Source organism: Podarcis bocagei (assembly GCF_964188305.1).
Source record: "Podarcis bocagei genome assembly, chromosome: 7".
In the NCBI taxonomy this organism is placed as follows: domain Eukaryota; kingdom Metazoa; phylum Chordata; class Lepidosauria; order Squamata; family Lacertidae; genus Podarcis; species Podarcis bocagei.
In genome coordinates this window covers 5284628-5311109 of record NC_138132.1, presented here as the reverse complement: position 1 = coordinate 5311109, position 26482 = coordinate 5284628, and the positions used below count along the sequence as shown (strand labels likewise).

The 26482-nt window shown below is 50.7% G+C and overlaps 1 protein-coding gene across 2 annotated transcripts; it reads right to left on the bottom strand.

Moving 5' to 3' along the window:
* Positions 1-225: 225 nt before the first annotated feature.
* Positions 226-19497, bottom strand: COQ8B (coenzyme Q8B). Of its 2 annotated transcripts, none has more exons than XM_081200390.1 (14): positions 19154-19497; positions 16502-16816; positions 15974-16040; positions 15324-15401; positions 14315-14437; positions 12453-12538; positions 12068-12208; positions 11786-11867; positions 9459-9552; positions 7971-8112; positions 6428-6535; positions 6265-6330; positions 4577-4663; positions 226-1792 (listed from the first exon to the last, which is right to left on the bottom strand). In XM_081200390.1, exons 1-14 carry the CDS (start codon positions 19289-19291, stop codon positions 1490-1492), a joined length of 1830 nt encoding a protein of 609 aa, XP_081056516.1. In that variant the 5' UTR covers positions 19292-19497; the 3' UTR covers positions 226-1489. The 2 variants fall into 2 exon arrangements, with proteins under 2 accessions (XP_081056516.1, XP_081056517.1); XM_081200391.1 differs by having other exon boundaries at positions 16502-16813.
* Between the last annotated feature and the right edge of the window lie 6985 nt (positions 19498-26482).

Genomic DNA, 26482 nt, shown 5'->3' with positions numbered 1-26482 from the left:
TTCTATATACGCCTTTCTCTCATTTCCTTCTGTCTTTCGGATTTGATTATCCTAATATAATTTCCCCACAGATGGGGTCATCAAGTATGTGATCGTTGTCTAATGAGATGTGCTATGTTTCTCCCTATTTGTTTTCAACTTTTCCATTCTTCAGCCACTCCCTCTGCCCTAAAAAATAAAAAAAATTAAGCAAGGATGAGGAGCTAAGACGTCAGAGCCACAGGACAATATCAAAGCATTTATCTGAGCTTTAAAAAAGATTATATATATAGAGAGAGAGAGGGAGGAGCCCCTTCTCCAATAAAAACCGATACCAAGCAGTGAAAAGCCTTGCTAAATTTGCAGAAGTGTGACAGGTCGTTCTGATGGATCAGATGCTTCTTTCATTTCCCAGACTGGGTGTTGGCTGTTTTGGACGCTCTGGGGTGGGGCTGGGAGGCCCTCCCTGTGCAAAAATGCCCCCAAACTGCAACTCGCGGCTTCCCTGCCCGCTTTTGGCCCACAAAGGAACAGCCGCTTGCTTTTCTGGTCCTCAGCACCTCCCCGTTTGGATGGCAAAGAAAACACACGGACACCGTTTTTTCATTTTAAAAAACACCCGGTAGCTGTAATGGGCAGAGACACATACAGAGACACACACACTTTGGCCACCCAGTCAGGCCCGAGACCCAGTTGCTTCTGCCAGATCCCTCTCCCCCCAGATCTCTCGCTGCCCTTCTCTCTTTTACAACACTTAAGCCTTCGTCTAGCTGCCCCAGCTTAAAGTCACACCCAAGTTTATATATTAAAAGCAGAAGGAGGGGAGGGGTCCCTTTCACGGGTGGGACGCGCCCCAGCTCAAGGGCAGTCTAACAGCGTTCATGTCCTCCTGATTCAAAGGCCACAGATGGAGGAAGCCAGGACTCTCCTGGCTGGAGTTAGGAACCGGAAAGGGACATGGGGATGGATGGATCTCCTTGGGAGCAGCAGCGAAGCTCTTTTATCATTCCCGGGAGAGTAACAGCTCCCAAATCACTTGAGCTTCTTCAAGCCTCTTTGCTTGGCAATGAGATCCGTCGGTTCCTCCAAGGGAGTCGATTGCAAGGAGCGCCAAACCTCGCTGATTTGACCGCACCCTTTTGGGCGGCAGTGGCACCTCAGTTCTTGCTGCCTTAGGGACACCGGGCCTGTGGGGGGCAGGAGAGCAGGCAGGAGGCCAAGCGAGGGTGTGGGGCAGAGCCGGCTGGCGCTACCCCTTCCCTTGCTCAGAGGAGACCACCAGAGGGGTCGAGGATGGAGCTGCCAGGCCAGGCGGCCGTGTTAGAGGGCAGGTCTAATACCGGCCAGAGGCTGGTCTGAAGAAAGACCCCCGCTTGGCCGAGATGCTGCCCCACAGAGGGCCCCTGCCCCACACAAGCTGTCCCGGCAGCAGAATGGTCAGGGCTCCCTCGTGGAGAGTTCCGGCCGGCTGGCGAGCTGCAGGATCCACTGGAAACAGCGGAGGATCCCCCTAGACCCTGCCGGCCATGGGAGCTGGGTGCTCCCCGGCCAAGTACCGGGCATAGGCCTCTTCGAACATCTCCCGGCAGGGGATGGCGGCCCCAAGTCGTGCGCAGATGAGGAAGGACCCGGCGATCTTGCGGTGCAGCGAGTAGCTCTCCTCCGGAGGGGGGCTGAGTCGGTGCTTCAGCATCACGGGAATGAGGTCCTGGATGCAGCGAGTGGTGCGCTGGGTGCCGAAGTCGAAGGGGCCTGGCGTGGAGAAGGCCTCTCCCAGGATCATCACGGCGTCCACGTGGGCGTCCTCAAAGACCTGCCGGGAGAAGGAGGGAGGTCAGTCCAAGGGCAGGGGTTTCTGGGACTGGCTGCACAGGTAGGGGTCACAGGGGCTGACAGGAAGGGGAAGAAGGGTTCCTGGGCATGGGCAGACTGCCTTTGCCACTTCCTTCAGCCTCGGTCAGACCCCACCTGTGTCCAATTCTGGATGCCGCAGTTTTAGAAGGGTGTTGAGAAGCAGGAAGGCGGGGAGAGGAGGGAGACACAGATGATCGAGGGTCTGGAAACCAACCCTGATGAGGAACGGTTGAAGGAGCTGGGAGTGGTTAGCCTGGGAAAGAGGAGACTGAATGCTTTGATAAGTAAGGGGAATGAGATAAAAGAATGAATCTACCGTATTTTTCACTCTATATGACGCACTTTTCCCCCTCCAAAAATTGAGGGGAAATGTGTGTGCGTCCTATGGAGCGAACGCAGGCTCCTTGGCTTCAGCAAAAGCAACGCGAAGCCTCCGAAGCACAGAGGGAGCGCTCCCTCCATGCTCCGGAGGCTTCAGGCTGCTATCCCTGAAGCCTGAAGAGCGAGAGGGGTCAGAGGAAGCCCAAACAGCCAGCGGGATGGATCCTGCTGGCTGCCTTGGCTTGTGACATAGCTGCGCGCAACCCCTCTGGCAGGGAGAGATTGTGCGCAGCCTGTACGCTGCTGTTTGGGGCTGGGGGGGAAATATTTTTTTTCTTGATTCCCCCCACTAAAAACTAGGTGCGCCCTATGGTCCGGTGCGCCCTATGGAGCGAAAAATATGGTACTTGCAGGCCACAAGCAGCCTTTCTCAAGCTGTGGGTCCCCAGATGTTGTTGAACTACAACTCCCATCACCCCTAGCTAGCAAGGCCAGAGCTCAGGGATGATGGGAGTTGTAGTCCAACAACATCTGGGGACCCACAGGTTGAGAACCGCTGAGATAGAGGCACTGGCTTTCACTAGGGGGCGCTGCCCTACCTCGAATCGGCCAGGAAGGAGGGCTTGGCCCCAGGGCTCTCCTGCCTTGCGTTCGAATCCCCTTTTCTGGGTGCAGCACCCTTGCAGGATTAGGCAGGCCCAGCAGCACAACATGGGGTGGAACTGGGTGTGGGTGGGTGCTGGAGGAGACGAAGGGGATGTGCAAGGAAGGAATTGTTCGTCGCTATCCCCTTCTCTTCCTTTTTAAACTTCAAAAGTGGGGATGTGTCCATGAAAGAGCCTTTCTCAACCTGTAGGTCCCCAGATGTTGTTGAACTACAACTCCCATCACCCCATAGCTAGCAAGGCCAGAGCTCAGGGATGATGGGAGTTGTAGTCCAACAACATCTGGGGACCCACAAGTTGAGAACCGCTGCCATAAAACCTTCAAAGAATCTAAAACAAACAAGCCAGCCCCCCACCCCCAGCGAAATCACCCAATGGAAGGAATGGCAGAGCAACTGCCCAGAGGAAGGGGGGGCAGAGAATGGCACCCCACTCCAGTGTGGGACTCATTGACTTTGCAAACCTGGTGCCCTCCTAAGAAGAGCCTGGCTGTGGGATTACAGAAGAAAAGCCTCCTATTCTACCCCAAAGAACCGAAGACTCCAGATAGACTGCCGCTGGATCTGGAGGCTCCATAAGAGCGTGAGAAGAGCCTGCCAGATCAGGCCAAAGGGGGCCGCATCCAGTCCTGCTCCCACAGTGGCCAAGGAGACGATGCCTCTTTGGGGAAACCCACAAGGATAAGGGGGATCTCCCCTCCTGCGGTTCAGAGCAAAGGGTGCCCAGAGGCGTCGCTGCCTCTGACTGTGGAGGGAGAGACCCGCCATCCTGGCTAGCAGACGCCAATAGCTCTCTCCTCCTCCGTGAATTTGTGCAAGCCCCTTCTAAAGCCATCCAGGTGAGTGGCCTTCACTGCCTCTTGTGGCAGGGAGTTCCACAGTTTATGTGCTTCATGAAGAAAGTCTTTTATCTGCATTCAGCTTCATTGCAATGACCATGAGTTCTAGAGTTATGAGAGAGAGAGAGAGAGAGAGAGAGAGAGAGAGAGAGAGAGAGAGAGAGAGAGAGAGAGAAACTTTCCTCTCTTCCTACGATTGTTGTTTAGTCGTTTAGTCGTGTCCACCTCTTTGTGACCCCCTGGACCAGGGCACACCAGGCACTCCTGTCTTCCACTGCCTCCCGCAGTTTGGTCAAACTCATGATTGTAGCTTTGAGAACACTGTCCCACCATCTCGTCCTCTGTCGTCCCCTTCTCCTTGTGCCCTCCATCTTTCCCAACATCAGGGTCTTTTCCAGGGAGTCTTCTCTTCTCCTGAGGTGGCCAAAGTCTTGGAGCCTCAGCTTCAGGATCTGTCCTTCCAGTGAGCACTCAGGGCTGATTTCCTTCAGAATGGAGAGGTTTGATCTTCTTGCTGTCCATGGGACTCTCAAGAGTCTCCTCCAGCACCACAATTCAAAAGCATCCATTCTTCGGCGATCAGCCTTCTTTATGGTCCAGCTCTCACTTCCATACATCACATACCATTTTATAATCTCCTTTCTGTAAGCAGCAAGAGCTCTGGTGCTCCTTGAGAAACTTTGCGACTGTTAAACTAGCCTAAGGTGGACAGGCAGGGACAAAGACCATCGCAGCAGATCCGCGGCAGGGTGGGGGGGGGGAGATTTAAACCTCCCCTCCTCTTCCTGCCCCCCTTCCTGGCTCATAGCCTCTTGAAATCCACCCGCTCTGCCCAGCGCCCCTCAATGCCAACCCAAAATGCTGGTTCCTGCTCAACCTGGGGCAGCTGGTGAGATTAATCTCCCGAGGACACACTCACCTTAGTCTCGAACCCCGTCATGAACTTAAGATCTTTGGACTTCTGCAGCACTTTGGCCCGGTCTCCGTCTGCCGCGGCCCTCACCACCTTCGCAGAGAGGAAAGAGAGGGGCTGAGGGGTGGGTATTGGGGGGCTCAGCCCTGCTCTAGCCAGCAGCTGACATTATATAGCCACCACTGGAACCCCACTTCCCCAACCTGCTAAACATGCGTGGGGGCTAAATATGCGTGCTGCTATTAGGATTATTATTTTATTATTATTTTGTGTATTATGTTAGGAATGAGGTTACAGGGAACCAGGCAGAGGGCCTTCTGGGTAGCCTGCCCTGTGGAACGCCCTCCTGTAAGATGTCAAACAACTATTTGACTTTTAGAAGACATCTGAAGGCAGCCCTGTAATAATAATAATAATAATAATAATAATAATAATAATAATAATAATATTTATACCCTGCCCATCTGGCTGGGTTTCCCCAGCCACTCTGAGGAGCATATGGCATATATAAAGGTAAAGGTAAAGGTAAAGGTAAAGGTACCCCTGACCATTAGGTCCAGTCGTGACCGACTCTGGGGTTGCGGCGCTCATCTCGCTCTATGGGCCGATGGAGCCGGCGTTTGTCCGCTGACAGCTTCTGGGTCATGTGGCCAGCATGACTAAGCCTCTTCTGGTGAACCAGAGCAGCGCACGGAAACGCCATTTACCTTCCCGCCGGAGCGGTTCCTATTTATCTACTTGCACTTTGATGTGTTTTCGAACTGCTAGGTTGGCAGGAGCAGGGACCGAGCGACGGGAGCTCACCCCGTTGCGGGGATTCGAACCGCCGACCTTCTGATCCTAGGCTCTGTGGTTTAACCCACAGCGCCACCCACGTCCCAATGGCATATATAAAACATAGTAAAACATCAACCATTGAAAACTTCCCGATACAGTGGTACCTCGGGTTACATACGCTTCAGGTTACAGACTCCGCTAACCCAGAAATAGTGCTTCAGGTTAAGAACTTTGCTTCAGGATGAGAACAGAAATCGTGCTCCGGCAGCGCGGCAGCAGCAGGAGGCCCCATTAGCTAAAGTGGTGCTTCAGGTTAAGAACAGTTTCAGGTTAAGAACGGACCTCCGGAACGAATTAAGTACTTAACCCGAGGTACCACTGTAATAGTTTATTATTTATACCCCCCTCATCTGGGTGGGTTTCCCCAGCCACTCTGGGCTGCTCCCAGCAGAATACTAAAAACAGAATAAAACTTCCCTAAACAGGGCTGCCTTCAGACGTCTTCTAAAAGTTATGTAGTTCTTTATCTCCTTGACATCTGATGTTTTATTCTGTTTTTAATATTTTGTTTGGAGCTGCTCAGAGTGGCTGGGGAAACCCAGTCAGATGGATGGCATATAAACAAGAGAATTATTATTATTATTATTATGCTCTGAAGTATGTTATTATTATTAAACGACAGAGATAACACATTACGGAGGTGATGGAAAAGGCCAGGAAGTTAAAATGGACACATGCAGGCAAGAGGTGACTCAGGGTGATGGATTAAAGTAAGGTTAGTATGGAGACCCTGGCCTTTCCAATGGCCGAGGGGACGCCCACCTGTGTGATGCCTGGACCATCTAGAAAGCAGCCATCTACCCCAGGAGGGATGTGAGATGCTGTAAAAGGAGGAGGAAAAGATAACTGGTACTCACCTCAATGTAATTGTCAGTGAACTCTTTGCTGAAGTCTCGGCTGGCCCCAAAGTCCAGCAGGGTCACCTGCGAGGAACGAGGACGAGGGGTTAGACGCGCCTGCAGTCTCTCGCACCTGGGAAATATCTCACCCCCACCCCGGGAATCCAGCCCAAACTCCCACCTTGTGCCTCTGGGCATCGTAGAAAAAATTGGACCAGTTTGGATCGGTCTGCATGAAGCGGAACTCAAAGACCTCTCGGAGGCACAGGCGAAGGATGTGGGAACAGATCTGCGGAGAGAAGGAAGAGAGGGAGCCCCCCTTTATTTTTTAGATACTTTTAGTGGAAGGAAAGGCAAAATTTAAAGGAAGAAAGTAAGAAAAGGTACCAGAAGAAAAGCATTAGGCGGCAGCAGGGCAGACACAGAACACGAATTTTGCTGCTTAATAAATACTTTAAAAATATTACCAATATGTTGAACACACGGTGGACTTTACAAAATCATTAATCTTAATTCCCTTGCTTTCTTATCATGTGTACACCAGGTGAATGGAGAGATGGCAAGAATAAAATGGAAGAGAATGGGCGAATTGTGTCTTATTTTCATGTAACCTGGAATGGCCATTCGTCCGTTTGCCTCCTCGTTCACAAATGATGTGAAATCAAACCATACTGCAAGAACCCTTCCTCTTTTACTAGATCCTACTAGAGACTGTTTATTATTATTATTTTCCTGCCAGGCTATCTGCCAGACTCTTAAGTGCCACTAGTCCAGAGAATGACTAGCTAAAGCGTTTCCCAGAACCTCGCTAGAGACATTCTCGCTGCGAGAGATGAACTCCTTGGTTTTTTTCCATCTCTTTATTGGCTTCAGAAAATCAATTTCAAAGCGCCAAATACAGAGGAGGCACAACAGTTCGATCGGGGATTGGAGATGTTTCCTTTAATGCCTGGCCCAGAAATCTGCAGCCTTGAGATCATCCTATTGCACGGTGCTTGCCATTTGGCAGCATTTATGCATAGCTGTCAACTTACAGATTTGAAAATAAGGGACCAGCAGCCTCGAAAATAAGGGATCAGCAATCAAAATAAGGGATTTTTCGGGCGCAGGTATGTTCAACATCTGAGCCCCTCCAAGCCAAAGGCAGAAAGACCAGCCAGCAGCCAAAGGAAGCCTCAAGCAGTGGTTCCCACAGCGCAGCAACCCGGCAAAGGGGATGCAGCAAGGAAACCACCGTCACCTCTCCGCTGGGAAGCGCTGAGCAAAGGCGAGTCCCCAGGCAACGCGGCCGGTTTGATTGGCACAAGGCATGCAAGCTCCACCCCCCAGTCGTTCTTAGACTCCTTATTGGGTGAGCAACACAGCCAAGCAACACAGTTGGAGCCTCCCTCCTTCCTGGCCGGCAGGGAGGGAGGAAGAGGAGCTGCTTCCTTTGAAACCCGGGAAATTTAAGGGACATCATCAATAAGGGACAGCAGCGGGACACAGCGCTGGGATAAGGGACTTTCCCGCCAAATAAGGGACGGTTGACAGCTATGCATTTATGTAGCTTTCCCTGGGCAGGCAAGAAAGGGGGCTGCGGCCGCCTGGGGGGGGGGAAATGCTATGAAGATCTCCTATAGAGACGCTCCGTTTTGGGGGGTAACGCCATCCACAGAAACTTCTCCTTCTCCACCCAAGCTTTCTCTGTAAGGAGAGCCCTGCATTCCTGGCCCCCGCCTCACCTCGTTCCGCAGCTCCTGGCTGAGATCCTGGCAGCGGTCCAGCGGGACGCCCCCCGCCAGCTCCATCGACAGGACCCTGTGGGTGGACAGCTCCTCTACCACCTTGGGCACCTCAAAGAACGGGTCTCCTTCCAGGAGGCGCCTGGGGGAAGAGATGATTCACCAAGTGGGAGGGCCGCAAGACACCAAGCCCCCCCCCAAAAAAGGGTGGTTGGTCCTGAGGCTACAGGGGTCCTCCAGCCGGGTCCCAAAAGGCACCTCCATTTGGAGGAGGTATTATTGGGTTGTTACTTTTATTTTTATTTTATATACTGTGATGTTTCTACGTGAACTGCCCTGAGACCTCCGGGTATAGGGTGGTACATAAATTACCGTATTTTTTGCTCTATAAGACTCACTTTTTCCCTCCTAAAAAGTAAGGAGAAATGCGTGTGTGTCTTATGGAGCGAATGCAGGCTGCACAGCTATCCCAGAACCCAGAACAGCAAGAGGGATCGCTGCGCAGCGCTCCCTCTCGCTGTTCTGGCATCTGAGATTCAGAATATTTTTTTTCTTGTTTTCCTCCTCCAAAAACTAGGTGCGTCTTGTGGTCTGGTACGTCTTATAGAGCGAAAAATACGGTAAATAAATAGTAATAGTGGGCTCTGCCCCAGCTCCCGCCCACTCCTGTGGCTCAGTGTGGCACAGCGCCCGCTATGGAGACAGAAGTCCCTGGGTTCAGTCCCTGGCAAGAACTCTTGAAACCAGGTCGTGCTGTTGCTGCCAGCCAGGGTTGACTCTCAGGGCAAGGCAGCTCCCCACTTTCCCGAGTCGATTCCAAGAGCTGGCAGCCCTGAGCAGGACCGCCCAGGGAAGCCGTGCTGGCATTTCCTTGTTAGGGAAGGGTTTGCAGGGAAGGGTCTTGAAAGGCTGGGTAATCTCCCAGGAGGAGCAAGGCCAGACCAGGGGTTTGCTCTCAGCTACCTGAACCTCCTACAAATACCTAAATACAGATGGTCATTTACCCTCGCTAGATTCAACGTGCTGCCATCTGCCTTACTGCAGGGCAGATTCGAGGGTAAACCATACGCGGAACGTGTCTGCCCCTGTGGCTTGATGGAGGTAGAAACTGTCTCTGCCATTTCTACGGGAATATACGCTCAGTATTTATTACCCCTGATATGCAAAAATCTCCTAATGAATCCGAACTTCAGTGTCTAAAATCCTGAGATCACGTTAAGGGTAGCCAAATTCTGTGCGACTGCCGTAAAACGTAGGGAACAAGCTGTGCTATCATAATGATTAAAGCCTTAAATGATAATTTTAGGTTACATGTTAGTGACTAAGTTTTAATTTATATATATATATATTTAACTGTTGCTACATCTGTATCGTCCCCGTTATACCTAATTGCAAATTCAAATGTATCCCTATCGTGTTTTATGACTTCCTTGATATTGTATGTGGGCTGGAACTGCTCTGTGGCCGAAATAATGAATTCATTTGTACCTGAACTTCCGGGCGCACTGAGCCTCCCGCTGGTAGTCGCATTCCCACTCCAGCTCCTTCTGAAGCACCTGCAGGGTGTTGTCAGCAAAGAGGCCTGCAAGGAAGCAGAGACGGCCAGAGGCTGCTCACCCAGGAGAGCACAAAACTGGGGAACTCCCTGGTGCAGGAGGGAAAGACCCGCTATCCACCTGGACGGCTCTCAAGGAGGACTGGACAGATTCAGGGAGGAGGAGAGAGCTCTGGCGCACAGGTCCCGCTTGCAGGTTGCTACCTGGGTTTGCCATGGGTAGGCAAACTAAGGCCCGGGGCATGGATCTGGTCCAATCGCCTTCTCAATCCGGCCAGCGGACGGTCCGAGAATCAACGTGTTCTTACATGAGTAGAATGTGTCCTTTTATTTAAAATGCATCTCTGGGTTATTTGTGGGGCATAGGAATTCGTTCATCCCCCCCCCAAAAAAAAATATAGTCCGCCCCACCCCACCCCAAGGTCTGAGGGACAGTGGACCCAGCCCCCTGCTGAAAAAGTTTGCTGACCCCTGTGGTAGGCCCTTGTGAGAAGATGGACTAGATGTGAAAATGTACAGAATGGAATGGCATACTGTCAGGGAACTGACATTGGAGCTAGAGGCGGAGGGAAGGCTCTCAAATGATGCTGGAGAAGGGCCCAGCAGGGAGAGAGGCAGCTCCGCAGATGGGGAAGCAAATCAGCGCAACACCAGGGCTATAGAGGGGCTGATGGGGGAATCGGCGAGAGGGCTCCAGGACTCTTCACCAGACACCAGCGGGGAGAGCACGGGTCCTCCGCTACCCACGCCCACCCTGCGCAGAAGACTTCCGCGCAGAGAGAGTAGGAGGAGACTGGGTGTCAAACAACTTTTATGTTGGAAAAGATTTCAGAAACGCCCACTGATGGATTCTGCTAGCGACTGAGGCAGCCACGAAGTGAAGGGCTGCCCAGACTGAAAGGTTTAGCAAGGCAACAAAGCCTGGAGAGGCGGCAACTTACACACGAGCAACCCATACACATTACACATACAAAAGGTGAACAGGTAAAATCTGTAATGGTACACTGGGCAAGGGATCTGAGGCATAACATTCAGATTGCGGATTGGGAAAGGTTATGGAAAACAGATTTGAAATTCACAGCATGTCCTACGCTGAAAGAAAATTATATGAAAATGATGTGTTGGTGGTATTTGACACCTAGTAATCCTAGTAAGCTAGCAAAAATGTATAAAACAAGTACAAATACCTGCTGGAAATGTAAAGAAAAAGAAGGTAACTTTTATCATATGTGGTGGTGGTATAAGGCAAGAAAGGCTTTCTGGGAAATGCTATACAATGAACTGAAAAACATGTTTTAAATAAAGTTTAGGGGAGTGGAATCCAGAAGACTTCTTATTAGGAATTGTAGGTACCGACATCCCAAAGGAACTCTTCATGTACACGACAACAGCAGCACGGATGCTACTAACCCAGAGATGGAAAGAAGAAATTGAGTCCCTAGCAGAGACGAATAGCAAACCAAGCTATTAGACTACGCTGAAATTGCAAAACTGACCGGAAAGCTCAGGGACCAAGAAGACAAAAACTTCCAAGAAAGAATGGGGGGGGATTATAATTTATTTAGGAGACCATTGGAAGCAGATGAAAACAGGATTTTAATCTCACTTGTAATGTAACAAATACTATGGACAATATGGACAGATGTAAAATATAGATTATGAAATAATATGCTGTTGAAAATGTTGACAATAGGACCCATGGAAGGGATTGGGCAGGAAGTCTCGATTCAGATAAATCTCTCTATATGGATATGTATTTGGTTTTGTTATAAATTTATACCTGTAAAATCAAAGAAAAACGGTTTTTCAAAAAATCTGATTTCTTTCCACAGGGCCTGCAAGACAGAGTTGTTCCGCCTGGCCTTTGGTTCGGAATCAACTTGATTCCCTCCCCCTCTTTCCTTTCTCCTCCTGTGTTGGAACTCCTATTTGGGAACTTCCCTGGCTTTTTTCTGGCCCATGTAGGACCAGTCTGGATAGTTAGCCTTGGTGAAGACTTGACATTTTCATCCCCCCAAAACTGAGTTTCCACTGAAATGAGGCTGCATTTTAATGTTGTATTTTAATCTTGTTTTTAAGCTGTATTTCAATCAATTGTTTTATAGCTGGTGTTAGCCGCCCTGAGCCCGGTCTTGGCTGGGGAAGGAGGGGTATAAATAAAATTTGTTGTTGATGATGTTGTTGTTATTATTATAAAAAAGAAGAAGAGAGAAAACGGGACTAGATGGGTCCTCTTTGGCTCACCTTGCGTTCTCCTTACCTTCTGGAAGCATCATGCTCATCTTGAGCACCACCAACAGGTTATCCACATCACTTCGGATGCTCTGAGCAATGCCTGGGTACTGCAGGAGGAGAGGAGGAAGAGGGAACGTCAAGACCGGCTGCGCTGCCAAGGGCTTCCAACCCCAGCAGACCAGAGACTTGCCTTGCAGTCAAAGTTTCTCCCTACAGGCTCTGCCCTCGCCCCGGGGCCAGAGCATTTTCCTTGCACAGTCCTGGGTTCAAATCCCGGCAACTTCTCCACGTTTGGGTCAACATTTACCTGGATCTTCATGGCCACTTCAGTCCCGTCCTTCAGCACCCCAAGGTGCACTTGGCCGATGGAGGCGGCCGCAAAGGGCGTTTCCTCAAAGGAGGCGACTCTGTCCCGCCAGTCAGTGCCCAGTTCTTCCTCAAGGACACCCTGGAAGGGGAAGAGCAGAGAGTCCCTGGAGCAACATGCTGGAGAGCTGCCTCACACCATCAGCGGCTGCCACCTGGACTGAGGCAAACCCCACGGGCATCTCCCTGCGCTGGCAGCGTCTCAGTGTGGCAGCTGAGCCGGACTTCCCTGCTCAGAGCATCCATGCCAACCCTCCCACCCAACCACAGGCGGAGGGCAAAGGCGGCTTCCCTCGCAGCCCCTGCCCCACCCCACGGCAACGCACCATCATCTGAGAGGGCGGCATGAAGTCGGCGCTTTGTCGGACGCGCTGGAAGATCTGCTGCAGCTGGGGGCTGATGAAGCTGTTGTCTGCGGGGAGAAGCGGGCGTCCCAAAGAAACTGTTTTTTAAATATCGTTTGCACTGCTGCAACCCACCCTGCTGGCCTGGAGAGGCTCTTTGGTTTTGGCTCGGGAGGGCAGTCCTTTGACGGGTGGGGAGGACTCCCTGGTCCTGAATGGGGTAACTTTGCCCCTGAAGGACCATGTGCACAGCCTGGGAGTCATTCTGGACTCACAGCTGTCCATGGAGGCGCAGGTCAATTCTGTGTCCAGGGCAGCTGTCTATCAGCTTCATCTCATCTGGTACGCAGGATGAGACCCTCCCTGCCCGCAGACTGTCTCGCCAGGGTGGTGCATGCTCTGGTTATCTCCCACTTGGACTACTGCAATTAGCTCTACATGGGACTACCTTTGAAGGTGACCTGGAAACTGCAACTAATCCAGAATGCAGCAGCTAGACTGGTGACTGGGGGCGGCCGCCAAGACCATATACAGTGGTGGCCCGCAAGACGAATGCCTCGCAAGACGGAAAACCTGCTAGACGAAAGGGTTTTCCGTTTTTGAGCTGCTTCACAAGACAATTTTCCCTATGGGCTTGCTTTGCAAGACGAAAGCGTCTTGCGAGTGTTCCGATTTTTTTCCGCTCCCCCCCTTTTCTAAGCCGCTAATCCGCTAATAGCCTTTTAGCCGCTAATCCGCTAAGCCTTTAATAGCCGCTAAACCGCTGATAGAGCTACTCCGCTAAGCCGCTAATAGGGTTGCTTTGCAAGACGAAAAAACCGCTAGACGAAGAGACTCGAGGAATGGATTAATTTCGTCTTGCGAGGCACCACTGTAACACCGGTCTTGAAAGACCTACACTGGCTCCCAGTATGTTTCCAAGCACAATTCAGAGTGTTGGGGCTGACCTTTGAAGCCCTAAACGGCCTCGGTCCAGTATACCTGAAGGAGCATGTCCACCCCCATCGTTCTGCCCAGACACTGAGGTCCAGCTCCGAGGGCCTTCTGGTGGTTCCCTCCCTGTGAGAAGCCAAGTTACAGGGATCCAGGCAGAGGGCCTTTTCGGTGGTGGCACCCGCCCTGTGCAACGCCCTCCCACCAGATGTCAAAGAGAACAACAAGTACCAGACTTTTAGAAGACATCTGAAGGCAGCCCTGTTCAGGGAAGTTTTTAATGTTTAATAGGTTATTGTATTTTAATATTCTGTTGGAAGCCGCCCAGAGTGGCTGGTTATTATTATTATTATTACTACAAGTGTTTTATACCCGCCTCTGGTTTATCCCGCCAGGGTAATCAGAAGGTAGACTGCCATGGCATGTGGAAGCCCTGTTTAGGGAAGTTTTATTCTGTTTTTAGTATTCTGCTGGGAGCAGCCCAGAGTGGCTGGGGAAACCCACCCAGATGAGGGGGGTATAAATAATAAACTATTACAGTGGTACCTCGGGTTAAGTACTTAATTCGTTCTGGAGGTCCGTTCTTAACCTGAAACTGTTCTTAACCTGAAGCACCACTTTAGCTAATGGGGCCTCCTGCTGCTGCCACGGCGCCGGAGCACGATTTCTGTTCTCATCCTGAAGCAAAGTTCTTAACCTGAAGCACTATTTCTGGGTTAGCGGAGTCTGTAACCTGAAGCGTCTGTAACCCAAGGTACCACTGTATTATTATTTTATAACGTTCCAGGCTTGCGGGGCGGACCTCTTTGCCAACCAGCCAGCAGCCCCACCAACCCTCCCATCGATTCTGAGCATCCCCCCACGGGAAGATGCAGGAAGGAAATGGGAACACCCCATTCTCCCCCCGATACCTTGAATGCTCAACATCTGGCCAATCTTGAGGGCAGCCCCACGCATCTTGCAGAGGGTATCCACTATCCGCTCAGCGTTTGCTTCCGACAGGAAGGGGTTGGAGTCCAGCAGGAAGCTTGCGTCTGCAGAGGGGGAGGGAAGAAAGATTCGCTTGTGCCTGGGGTAGCAGGTCTCTCATGGGAGCAGAATATGAGTGTCTCCACCCCCATGGTTCAGCCCAGACAGAGGTCCAGCTCCGAGAGCCTTCTGGCGGTTCCCTCATTGCAAGAAGCCAAGTTACAGGGAACCAGGCAGAGGGCCTTCTCGGTGGTGGCACCCGCCCTGTGGAGCGCCCTCCCACCAGATGTCAAAGAGAACAACAACTACCAGACTTTTAGAAGACATCTGAAGGCAGCCCTGTTCAGGGAAGTTTTTAATATTTAATGCTGTATTGTTTTTAACACTCGATTGGAAGCTGCCCAGAGTGTCTGGGGAAACTCAGCCAGATGGGCGGGGTATAAATAATAAATTATTACAGTGGTACCTCAGGTTAACTACTTAATTCGTTCCGGAGGTCCGTTCTTAACCTGAAACTGTTCTTAACCTGAAGCACCACTTCAGCTAATGGGGCCTCCTGCTACTGCTGCGCCGTCGGAGCACGATTTCTGTTCTCATCCTGAAGCAAAGTTCTTAACCCCAGGTACTATTTCTGGGTTAGTGGATTCTGTAACCTGAAGCGTATGTAACCTGAAGCGTATGTAACCCGAGGTACGAATGCTGTATTATTATTATTATTATTATTATTATTATTATTATTATCCTGCTGGGTCAGGCCAAAGGGGGCCCAGCTGGTCTCGCCTCCTCTTCTCTTGAGAGCAGAAGAGTCCAGCCACTTTTTGAGGCAAGGCCGGCCCCAGCCACGCACCCCGGCCCTCCAACTCCTTAAAAGCAGCCCCTTGTGGCCTCGCACACACATGTGCAAGAGATCATGAGTGCACAGGGCAGGCCCTTCTCTCGCACCTTCCTTACCCTTGATTTTCTGCTCCCCGTTAAGGGAGTTCCTCGCCACTTCCACCAAGGCTCCGAAGCCCAGGCCCACAGCCAGACCTGGAAGGGAGAAAGGATTGTATGAATGGCAGATGGGGGGGGGGGCGGGGAATAAAATGAGTCCAGTCTCCCCCCTCAGCCCAGTCTCTCCCACCACTAGCTCCAGGTGCCCCTCCCCACCAATGTGGTACCCATAGGAAGGTCTAATCTGCAAACATAAATTACATTAGGATCGTTCTCATGAAATGTTTAGGATTGTAATTTTGTGAGTGGAATATTCATTTCAAGCCATTCATTCTCAGCCCTCTCCAATTCCCAAATGACAAGATTTATTGTGATAGTTTAATACTTCTTTTTCAGGGGGGAACTTGCTACAATTCGAGGGCCTGTCCGGGTTAGTTTTTGTAGATGTGCATTCAACTTCCACGCTCCTGCAGCCGTTTACAACGTTCCACGACTGGCCCTTTCCTCTGAGCAACTGGCGTCTGTCTAAACATTCCGTGACATCACAGCAGCCAAACCAATGGCAGCAAAGCATGCAAACGAATGGCAAAATCGACTCGCATCACCCTGGCATTCTCTGTGATGCAACAAACCCTCAGCTGTGAATGCTGCCGCCTGGAGGATCTCACCTCCAAAATTCGCAAGGCGTCCAACGCGGGTCACTGGTACTTTCCGTTCGCGGGCTCTCTCGCTGAGCTGAGGAACAAAGCAGACAGCAGAAACGTTAAGCCAGCCAGATGTTGGGGGACAAGGAAGGCTCACCCCCTCTTGTGAGCGCTTCAGAAACATCTGGGAACAGAACGTTAAGGCAAGATGGGTCCACCTTGGCGTGTCCAACCAGCTTATTTTTATGCTCTTAAGCATAAAGTTTCTAGAGTTGCGATCTGAATTATTTTCCCAGCCAACAGCGGCAATTAGCAGCAGTACCTGTGCGCACACCTTAACCCAGAGCTTTCCAAACTGTGTGCCGCAACACACTTGCTTGTCGGCTGCAGCGTGTGAGTGTGCTGCGAAACGAAAAAGTGTGTCACGAACAGGGAACGTTTGGAAACTTCTGCCTTAAGCGTTGTGCTGAACGTTGCATCCCTGCTGGATCCTTGTTGGCTCAGGGTTCAAGCCACCCACTTCCCGCCCTCCCCACGAGACCCAGGCCTTACCTTCTGCCTCATTTTGCCCAGACTCTCCTGGTCTTTCCTCGGCCGAGATTCCCTCGCCTTCTGGATGTCCTCCACCGTGAGACCTCGAAGCAGCGCACTCTGATGAATCAGACGGGGGCGACCAAAGCTGGAGACTCCCCAAAGCCCGGGTGCCCCTGTGGGCATGGGAAGCGGCTGGTCACCGGAATGATCGGCAGCCCATCCTGTGGCGCTTGCGGTGTGACAAGAGTTTGCCCCCTGCAGGAACCACCTTCCCGGGCAAGGCAGGTTTTCCTGCTCCTCCCGAGGAGATGCTGGGAGCGCCACGGTTTCCTGCTAAAAGCAGAAAGCAGATTGCTGTTTCCTGCCAGGTCCAGGACACAGAGATCTCAGCCCCCCAAACCCAATTTCTTCTAAAGCGCTGGGATCAGGTGTGCCAACTCTCAGGGGCAGAGGTTTCATTAGCCCCCTCAATATTCCTTAGCAGGGCGCTCAGCCCCAGCCCCCCAATATTGAGGGGGCAGAGGAAGGCAAACATCAAAGCATCTACCAGCTCCACCTGGTACGCAAGCTAAGACCCTACCTGCCCCACAGACTGTCTGGCCAGAGTGGTGCATGCTCTCGTTATCTCCCGCTTGGACTACTGCAATGTGATCTACGTGGGGCTACCTTTGAAGGTGACCCGGAAACTGCAATTAATCCAGAATGCGGCAGCTAGACTGGTGACTGGAAGTGGCAGCCAAGACCACATAACACCAGTTCTGAAAGACCTACATTGGCTCCCAGTACGTTTCTGAGCACAATTCAAAGTGTTGGTGTTGATCTTTAAAGCCCTAAACGGCCTCGGTCCTGTATACCTGAAGGAGCGTCTCCACCCCCATCGTTCTACCCAGACACTGAGGTCCAGCTAAGAGGGCCTTCTGGCGGTTCCCTCCCTGCGAGATGCAAAGCTACAGGGAACCAGGCAGAGGGCCTTCTCGGTAGTGGCACCCGCCCTGTGGAACGCCCTCCCACCAGATGTCAAAGAGAACAACAACTACCAGACTTTTAAAAGACATCTGAAGGCAGGCAGCCCTGTTCAGGGAAGTTTTTAATGTGTGACATTTTTATGTATTTTTAATCTTTGTTGGAAGCCACCCAGAGTGGCTGGGGAAATCCAGCCAGATGGGCGGGGTACAAATAATAAATTATTATTATTATCAATGGAAGGCTAAACCAGCCTGCATGGGGCAGGGAGTCCCACATGTACCACACGCCGCCACCCCCCACCCCCCCAAGAATGGAAATTGCAGAGGTCAAGTAATGGAGCAATTGAGCATCCAGGGAAAAGGTGACCTCGTTTTCTGCTTCTTGAGCTTTCAAGAAGGGAAAACCCAGCAGGGAAAACTGAGCCTGCCTGTGTGCTAGACATGTATCTATCTATCTATAAATATATATAATATTGGGACAGCAGTTCCCAGTGGAGGTGGACATCCTGGGCTCCACAAGGCACAGTGGCTTTTGTGTGTTCACCAGGAGGCAGATTGGGACGCGGGTGGCGCCATGAGTTAAACCACAGAGCCTAGGACTTGCCGATCAGAAGGTCGGTGGTTCGAATCCCTGCGACGGGGTGAACTCCCGTTGCTCGGTCCCTGCTCCTGCCAACCTAGCAGTTCGAAAGCACGTCAAAGTGCAAGTAGATAAATAGGTACCGCTCCGGCAGGAAGGTAAATGGCGTTTCCGTGCGCTGCTCTGGTTCGCCAGAAACGGCTTAGTCATGCTGGCCACATGACCCGGAAGCTGTATGCCGGCTCCCTCAGCCAGTAAAGCGAGATGAGTGCGGCAACCCCAGAATCTGCCACGACTGGACCTAATGGTCAGGGGTCCCTTTACCTTTACAGAAGGCGGATTGGACTTGTGCCGTGTGGACACATCTACGGATGAAGGATGGTATACAAATTTAATACACAATAAAAGCATCCTCCTCCGAACGCCTCACTTCCCTGTAGCAGTGACCTCCCCAGGTTGTGTAGAGAAGAACACGCAACACGTTGCCTGCTATTTAAGTGGCAAGCGATTTCTATTTTGGCTGCAGGCGTCAACATGCTTAACCGGTTGGGTCCGTCTCTTGGAGCTGATTTTCATACCTGAAGCCAGGAGTTTGAGTTTCAAAGGCCATTTCAGCCCTGTTCTCCAGCCACCTTTGGGCAGAGTCAGCATCCATGCCCCTCTTCCAGCAGGGAGGCAGTAATGGCATAATGGTTAAAGTTTCACACTGGGAGAGGCTGGGGTTCGAATTCCCACTTTGGATCTTGGGGGACAGCCGCTGCCTTTTCTGAGCCTAACTCACCTCGCAGGGTTGTGGTTGTCGTGGGGATTAAACAAAGGGGTAGGGAGAAGGACCACTGGAGGAACGAAGGAGGGCTGCAGATGCAACATATTAAATAAAAGCAGCCGCACAGAGGCCTCTGTCCTGTGGGGATCAGCGCAATCATAGAGGCCGGTGTGCAGTTTCACGCTCACGAGGGCATTGCACACTTGCGAGACTTGTTGCACACTTATGAATGAGCACTGGGTGCTGGACCCTTGACCCTGACCCAGCAGGGTCCTTCTGACGTGTGGGTTGGTGCCCGGAGCCCCAGCCCAAGACTCTCCACACACCCACCCCACTTCCACATACCCCCACTGACTCACCCTCCTCTTCCTGCAGCTGTCAGGTCTCCCCTCGGAGCTGTGGGTCCCGGAGGAGGGTCGTGCCAGCCTGGCCCCCTCAGGGGCGACCCTCCCCGCAGAGCAGCTCCCCAGGAACCGCAGCCCCCGCTTCCAAGGCATCTCGGCCGGGGGGGACCCAAAAGGCCCTGGGGGGGGCAAAGGTCAAAGGGCGCCAAGGGGTTCGGGTGAATGAGAAAGATCCCCCCACAAAAAGAGCGGGGTCAAAGGTCACCAGGTCCGGGTATGGGGGGAGACTGTTCCCACCGCGGTCCGACCCTCGCCGCTCGCTTCTCTCCTCCTCTGGCCACCGGCATCTGCTTCCGGGTCCGGCTAGTCCCGCCTCCCTTCCGGACGGGCGCGGCGGGCGTCCAATCAGCGGCCCCGCGTGCTTCCCCGGGCGCTGGAAGGCGTCGGCCAATCAGGGCGCGAGGATCCGCCCCCGCCCGCTTTGATTCATTCATTTCTCTCCCGCTCGCCCCGCCCTCGTTCCCGCGCCCATTCAGGAGGAATCCGTTCGCCGGTGGAACTCGCTGCTACGGGAGGAGGGCGGCCGCGCCGCGCTGCTATTTTTAGCTTACGTTTTTAATTTATCTCCCGCCCGAAGATCCCCGGGCGGGTTGGCAATATTAGAAAGAGATGGAGCCTGTCGGATGAAGCCTCCTGATCTCCCGGTGGCCTTGCAAAACAGCTCCCGGGGGAAACCCGTGAGCAGGATCCGGGCACAAGGGCAACACTCTCCCTGGCCCTCTCCTCCTCCGTGAATCTTTGGAATCCGCTCTTAAATCCACCCAGGCTGGCTCATGGGGCAGGGAGTACCACCGTTTAACTAGGCGCCGTGGGAAGAAGGACTTTGTATTGCTGTTAGCACCCGTCGGTCTCAAGAGTCAATGGCGAGCGGAGGGGGGGGGTTGAAGTCAAACCGGGTCCCCAGATGTTGTTGAACTACAACTCCCATCACCCCTAGCTAGCAAGGCCAGAGCTCAGGGATGATGGGAGTTGTAGTCCAACAACATCTGGGGACCCACAGGTTGAGAACCACTGAGATAGAGGCACTGAGTTTCACTAGGGGGCGCTGCCCTACCTCGAATCGGCCAGGAAGGAGGGCTTGGCCCCAGGGCTCTCCTGCCTTGCATTCGAATCGTGGCTGCCCCCTTATCTTCCTTTTTAAACTTCAAAAGTGGGGATGTGTCCATGAAACAGCCTTTCTCAACCTGTGGGTCCCCAGATGTTGTTGAACTACAACTCCCATCACCCCTAGCTAGCAAGGCCAGAGCTCAGGGATGATGGGAGTTGTAGTCCAACAACATCTGGGGACCCACAAGTTGAGAACTGCTGTAAGTGCCCCCCTTTGGCTGCAGAGGCTGGAAACTTGCAACTGCTGCCTCCTTTGTGGTTTTAGCAGCACCGAATTGACATCCCTGGGTGCAAGCCTGTGCCTGGAGGCCCTAGGCCACCTTTGTGACAAGGTCCCCCTCTTGGCCTTCCTGATGAGGTCCCAAGGAAAGCGGAGCAAGACGTTGGGTACCCACTTGGCTGCAGGAGTTGCCAGAAGGAGGCGTACAAGGCACCGTCCAACTGCCTTAGGGACTCCGCTCCGGATTTCTGTTGTTAACGGAAAAATCCGAGGGCTCCCTTGGACAAAAACAAAGACACCAACCAGGATAACTTGGAGCAAAACAGCAGCCTGTAGGTTTGGCCTTTATTGAAGACTGTCGTGACAGGACTCCCACCCGCAACAAGATGAAGCAAAATGGAAGCCCCGAACAAAAGAAGACCCCAACTTTAATTAGTTATTAATCCCCCAAACTACGCCCCCAAGACTACATCACAAAAAGGAGGAGTTGAGGGAGGGGTGGTGGTGGTAACCTAAGTGTCCTGTCACCTGGCTGGTTCCCCCTTTCCCCCTCCCCATGAGTACTTTCCAGGTGACAAAGGGGAGTTGACAATTTCCTGCCCCCAGAGGGAAGATCTGATCATTGTCCTTTGTTCCAGTCCGTGTTGAATCCACTCCCATATGCAAGTTCTTTGTGATCTTGATGGTCTTCTGTCTAGGACCATCAGGGCTGGCATAGCAACTGGGCAGGGCTCCTGTGGATGTGCTGGTATGCTCAAGGGATTATGGCTGCCCTGTATCAAACCTTCCCCATTTTGTAGTCTTTCCTTCATGGAGTAAAATAAAAGTGGAACGGTGCAGATCCGATGTATGGTTGATTTTCTATGAATTTATAGCAGAAGCGTGGCGTATGTAGTGTGTGTGTGAAGTTTGTACAAACTGAATAATTGGGGGGGGGTTCCTGCGACACTGTAGAACAGGGGTCAGCAAACTTTTTCAGCAGGGGGCTGGTCCACTGTCCCTCAGACCTTGTGGGGGGCCGGACTATTTTGGGGTGGTGGTGGAAATGAACGAATTCCTATGCCCCACAAATAACCCAGAGATGCATTTTAAATAAAAGAACACATTCTACTCATGTAAAAACACACTGATTCCCAGACCGTCCACTGGCCGGATTTAGAAGGCGATTGGGCCGGATCCGGCCTCCGGGCCTTAGTATGCCTACCCATGGTTTACTCCCGAGCCTTTTCTTCTCCCGAAGATATCCCACAAGGCAATGGAGATTTAGGATCAGAGTTTTCCTTCTCCTAGATGGGCTCCCTTCCCAGGTGGGCGAGCCCCACCTGACCCTCACGTACCTAAAGCATTCGCAGAAACCACCTTTAAAAAAAAAAAAATTAACATACAGTGGTACCTCGGGTTAAGCACTTAATTCGTTCCAGAGGTCCGTACTTAACCTGAAACTGTTCATAACTTGAAGCATTACTTTAGCTAATGGGGCCTCCTGCTACTGCCGCACCGCTGGAGCATGATTTTTGTTCTCATCCTGAAGCAAAGTTCTTAACCTGAAGCAATATTTCTGGGTTAGCGGAGTCTGTAACATGAAGCGTATGTAACCTGAAGCATATGTAATCCGACGTACCACTGTAATTGTTTCAAAATACTGCAAAATATTGCAAATACGTACATACGTATATATTTCCAATAAGCACATATATATGAAAAGAATAATAAAAGAGAAGAAAAGGGGGAAAAAAGAAATAAAGAGAAAAGAAGAAGAAAAGTTGGAAGGATTTCTTCCAAGTTAATTCTACAAATATCTCAATATGAAAATAATAATAAAATTTCATTGATTGACTTCTATCGCTTACGCTGCACTTCCTGTATACATTTTAAGCAAGATTGTATCTGTCATTCTGTATTTTTCCCATACAATCTCACACAAATATTCTAATCAATAAGTTCAGAAACCACCTTCTTGACCTTTGGACCCACCCTTGGCCTGGTCCCCTCCATCTGCCAGAGCCAGTCTTCGCATGCAGGATCAGTCCCTAACAAGCAGAAGGTTTGAGACCCATCAGCTCCCCTCACCTGTTTTAGCCGGCCAGTCGAAGCTGTTTCCCGGGGTGTGACCATCACATGCTGGCCGCTTCTAGGAGCGCCAGGTGAGAGCAGAGGGCAGGATGGGGGATCAAAGGTGGAAAAACTACCCCAGCAGGAGCATGATTTGTCTCCCACCAGAGGTACCATCCCTCCCCTAACACCCCAGAAGTATTTATTATTTCAATATAGTTTCAAGGAAAAGGTCTTCTTGCATGGTCAGTAATTTATGAATATTGTAATAAACGAAAATCTGCCCTTATTCCCTTATGGGGGACACAAAAGCCCTTATAGAGTCCTTTGTAGGTTTTCCATCCGTCGGAGAAAATAACAGAGGCCAAATGAAAGTTGGATATTATATCCAAAATCTCTAGCCCAGTGGATCATCACTGCTTTGACTTCTGTTAACCAGAAGGTTGGTGGTTTGAGCCCAGCCAGCGACAGATTCCAGGCAGATTTCCTGTATTGCAGAGGGTTGGACTACTGTAGATGACTCTTGGGGGTCCCTTCCAATTCTATGGTTCACTGTATCGCTGTCTGCCTGCTTTGGCTGGCTTCTCTGCCACCCAGGTGGTGGTACAGCTACATTTCCTACCATTCTCAAGCTTATCTGAAAATATATTTCTCTCGCGAGGGACTTCCCGTCTGCGCACAAAGGAGCAGGAAGTGGAACCGATATTTTGGTCCAGCGCTTGAGCAGCTTGGGAGTAAGATGTCCTCAGCAGCATCCTGGAAAAAGCTGGGATCGTGAATGCAAAGCAGATGGAAAGTATCAGATGGAGATTTGGAAGGGGCGGAATCGCAAGGCTGCCGTCAGTGACTCAGGAGGAAGCAAGTCAGAGGGAATCAGGAAAGCACCAGGTATTTAACAAGACCTCGGATCTTCCCAGCTCACAATTCTTGCCTGCACATATTGTGGATAAAACATTTGGCTCAAGTTTGTGAACATCAGCCTTGGATGAGTCAGGTCCCGAAATTCCAAAACCGAATAAAAACCTCTTGGGATTATAGTACAATACGCTCATTCCTAAACATTTCTTCCAGAAGGTGTGGTTCTATAAGGATACAGGCCCCCACAAGGGATGTGATATGTGTGTTTCTGGGATGGCTAACCTGCTTCCCAGGGCTTATATATATAATAAGGTCTTATATATATATAATAAATGTTCATAATTGTACCAAGCAAACACGTACATAAATATATAAACCCCATGTCTGAAGCAGCACAGGAAAACAGCCTGGAAACCATTTTGACTCCGAAACTGACCAAATGATTTCTCTGCAAGGTCAAGGAAAATGGAAACGCCTCCCCATTGTCTTTTCATTCACAAATCCTGTCTTAAGGGTATGTCTGTGTATGAATAGGGTGAGCCTGCGAGCTGGCTCAGGAACTAAGTATTTATCATTTCAAAAGACTGGCCAGGCTCCCCAGGGTTTCCAATCAAGTGAGCATTAACAGGTAACATGCCAGAACAACACACTCAGATTTCTGTTGTAGACCAACTCTTCTGTGATGTAGGTATGATGTGTCTGCGGGGTGGTCTTGAGCTACACCCCTTCTGTGATGTATGTATGATGTTTCTGGGAGTGGTCTTCAGCTCCAAGGCAGGTAATTCATAATGTTACTTTCTTGGGCTCCATGATCACTGCAGATGGTGACAGCAGCCACGAAATTAAAAGACGCCTGCTTCTTGGGAGAAAAGCAATGACAAACCTAGACAGCATCTTAAAGACATTACCTTGCCAACAAAGGCCTGTATAGTAAAAGCTCTGGTTTTCCCAGTAGTGATGTATGGAAGTGAGAGCTGGACCATAAAGAAGGCTGATCGCCGAAGAATGGATGCTTTTGAATTCTGGTGCTGGAGGAGACTCTTGAGAGTCCCATGGACTGCAAGAAGATCAAACCTCCCCATTCTGAAGGAAATCAGCCCTGAGTGCTTACTGGAAGGACAGATCCTGAAACTGAGGCTCCAAGACTTTGGCCACCTCATGAGAAGAGAAGACTCCCTGGAAAAGACCCTGATGCTGGGAAAGATGGAGGGCACAAGGAGAAGGGGACGACGAAGGACGAGGTAGTTGGACCAGTGGCGTAGTGTGGGGGGTGCAGGGGGGCCGGCCGCACCGGGCGCAACATCTGGGGGTTAGGGTTAGGGGGCGCAAATCCACGGGTTAGGGGGCGCAAATTACATGCCTTGCCCCGGGTGCTGACAACCCACGCTACGCCACTGAGTTGGACAGTGTTCTCGAAGCTACGAACATGAGTTTGACCAAACTGTGGGAGGCAGTGGAAGACAGGAGTGCCTGGCGTGCTTTGGTCCAGGGGGTCACGAAGAGGTGGACACAACTAAACGACTAAACAACAACAACAAATATAAGGGCGGGCACACCTTTGTTCTGGGTCCTCCTCCTCCTTCTCCTGCGTGTGAGGGGAGCACCCTGTTGCAACAGTTCAATAAAGACTGGACTTGCGAGCTGCTTTGCTTCTCAATATTCTCTGCTTGGCCTCTGTTATTTTCTCCTACCAATGGAGAACCTGCAAAGGACTCTATCAGGGCTTTTGTGTTCCCCATAAGGGAATTAGGGCAGATTTTCGTATATTACAATTCCTCACTATCCCTGACCATTGGCCCTGCTGGCTGGGGCTGGTGAGACTTATTTATTTTATTTTTTAATAATATTTTATTAGGTTTTAACAATAGAAAAGTTTAGAAAAATACAAAAAACGAAGAAAATACAAAATTATAAAATACAAAAATAAAAACATTAAACATGAAAAAAGAAAAAGATACAAAGTTATAAAATACAAAAACACAGACATTAAACACAAAAAAGAAAAAGAAAAAACACATATAAAAAAACAAAAATTCCCTCTTTCTTAATTTCTCCTCTTTAATTAACTTATTTTCCTGACTTCCTCACGTCTCCCATTTTTGTATCCCTTTTAAAAATTGGTTCAGCAAATTCATGTCCTATTTAGTTTATTATTAATCCAATCTTACATTTTACCTTGTTGCTAGAACCACTTCAATTCATTTCAATGTCATCAGCATTCAAAAATTTTACAATATTTCTGCAAATAAGTTTTAAATTTCCTCCAATCTTCTTCCACCGACTCTTCTCCCTGGTCTCGGATTCTGCCAGTCATTTCCACCATCTCCATATAGTCTATTAGTTGCATCTGCCTTTCTTCCAAGGTGGGTAGGTCTTGTGTCTTCCAATGCTTTGCGATGAGACTTAGGGCCCCCACAACATCTGCAAAATGTTTGACAAGGGCCGTGGCTCAGTGGCACAGCCTCTTCTTTGCACGCAGAAGTTCTCAGTTCAGGTTCCCAGCAGTATCTCCAAACAATTCAGGGAGTGCTGAAAAATTTGACAGTGCAGCCAGCTGCCAGTCAGAGTATGCACTGCTGAGAACTGTTACACAGATTTTAAGGTGAACACCAATAATAATAATAATAATAATAATAATAATAATAATAATAATAATAATAATTTATTTATACCCCGCCCATCTGGCTGGGCTTCCCCAACCACTCTGGGCGGCTTCCAAAAAAATATTAAAATACTGTAATACATCAAACATTAAAAGCTTCCCGAAAGAGGGCTGCCTTCAGATGTCTTCTAAAAGTCTGGTAGTTGTTCTTCTCTTTGACATCTGGTGGGAGGGTGTTCCACAGGGCAGGTGCCACCACCGAGAAGGCCCTCTGCCTGGTTCCCTGTAACTTGGCTTCTCGCAGTGAGGGAACCGCCAGAAGGCCCTCGGAGCTGGACTTCAGTGTCTGGGTAGAACGATGGGGGTGGAGACGCTCCTTCAGGTATACAGGACTGAGGCCGTTTAGGGGTTCCAAGGTCAGCACCAACACTTTGAATTGTGCTCG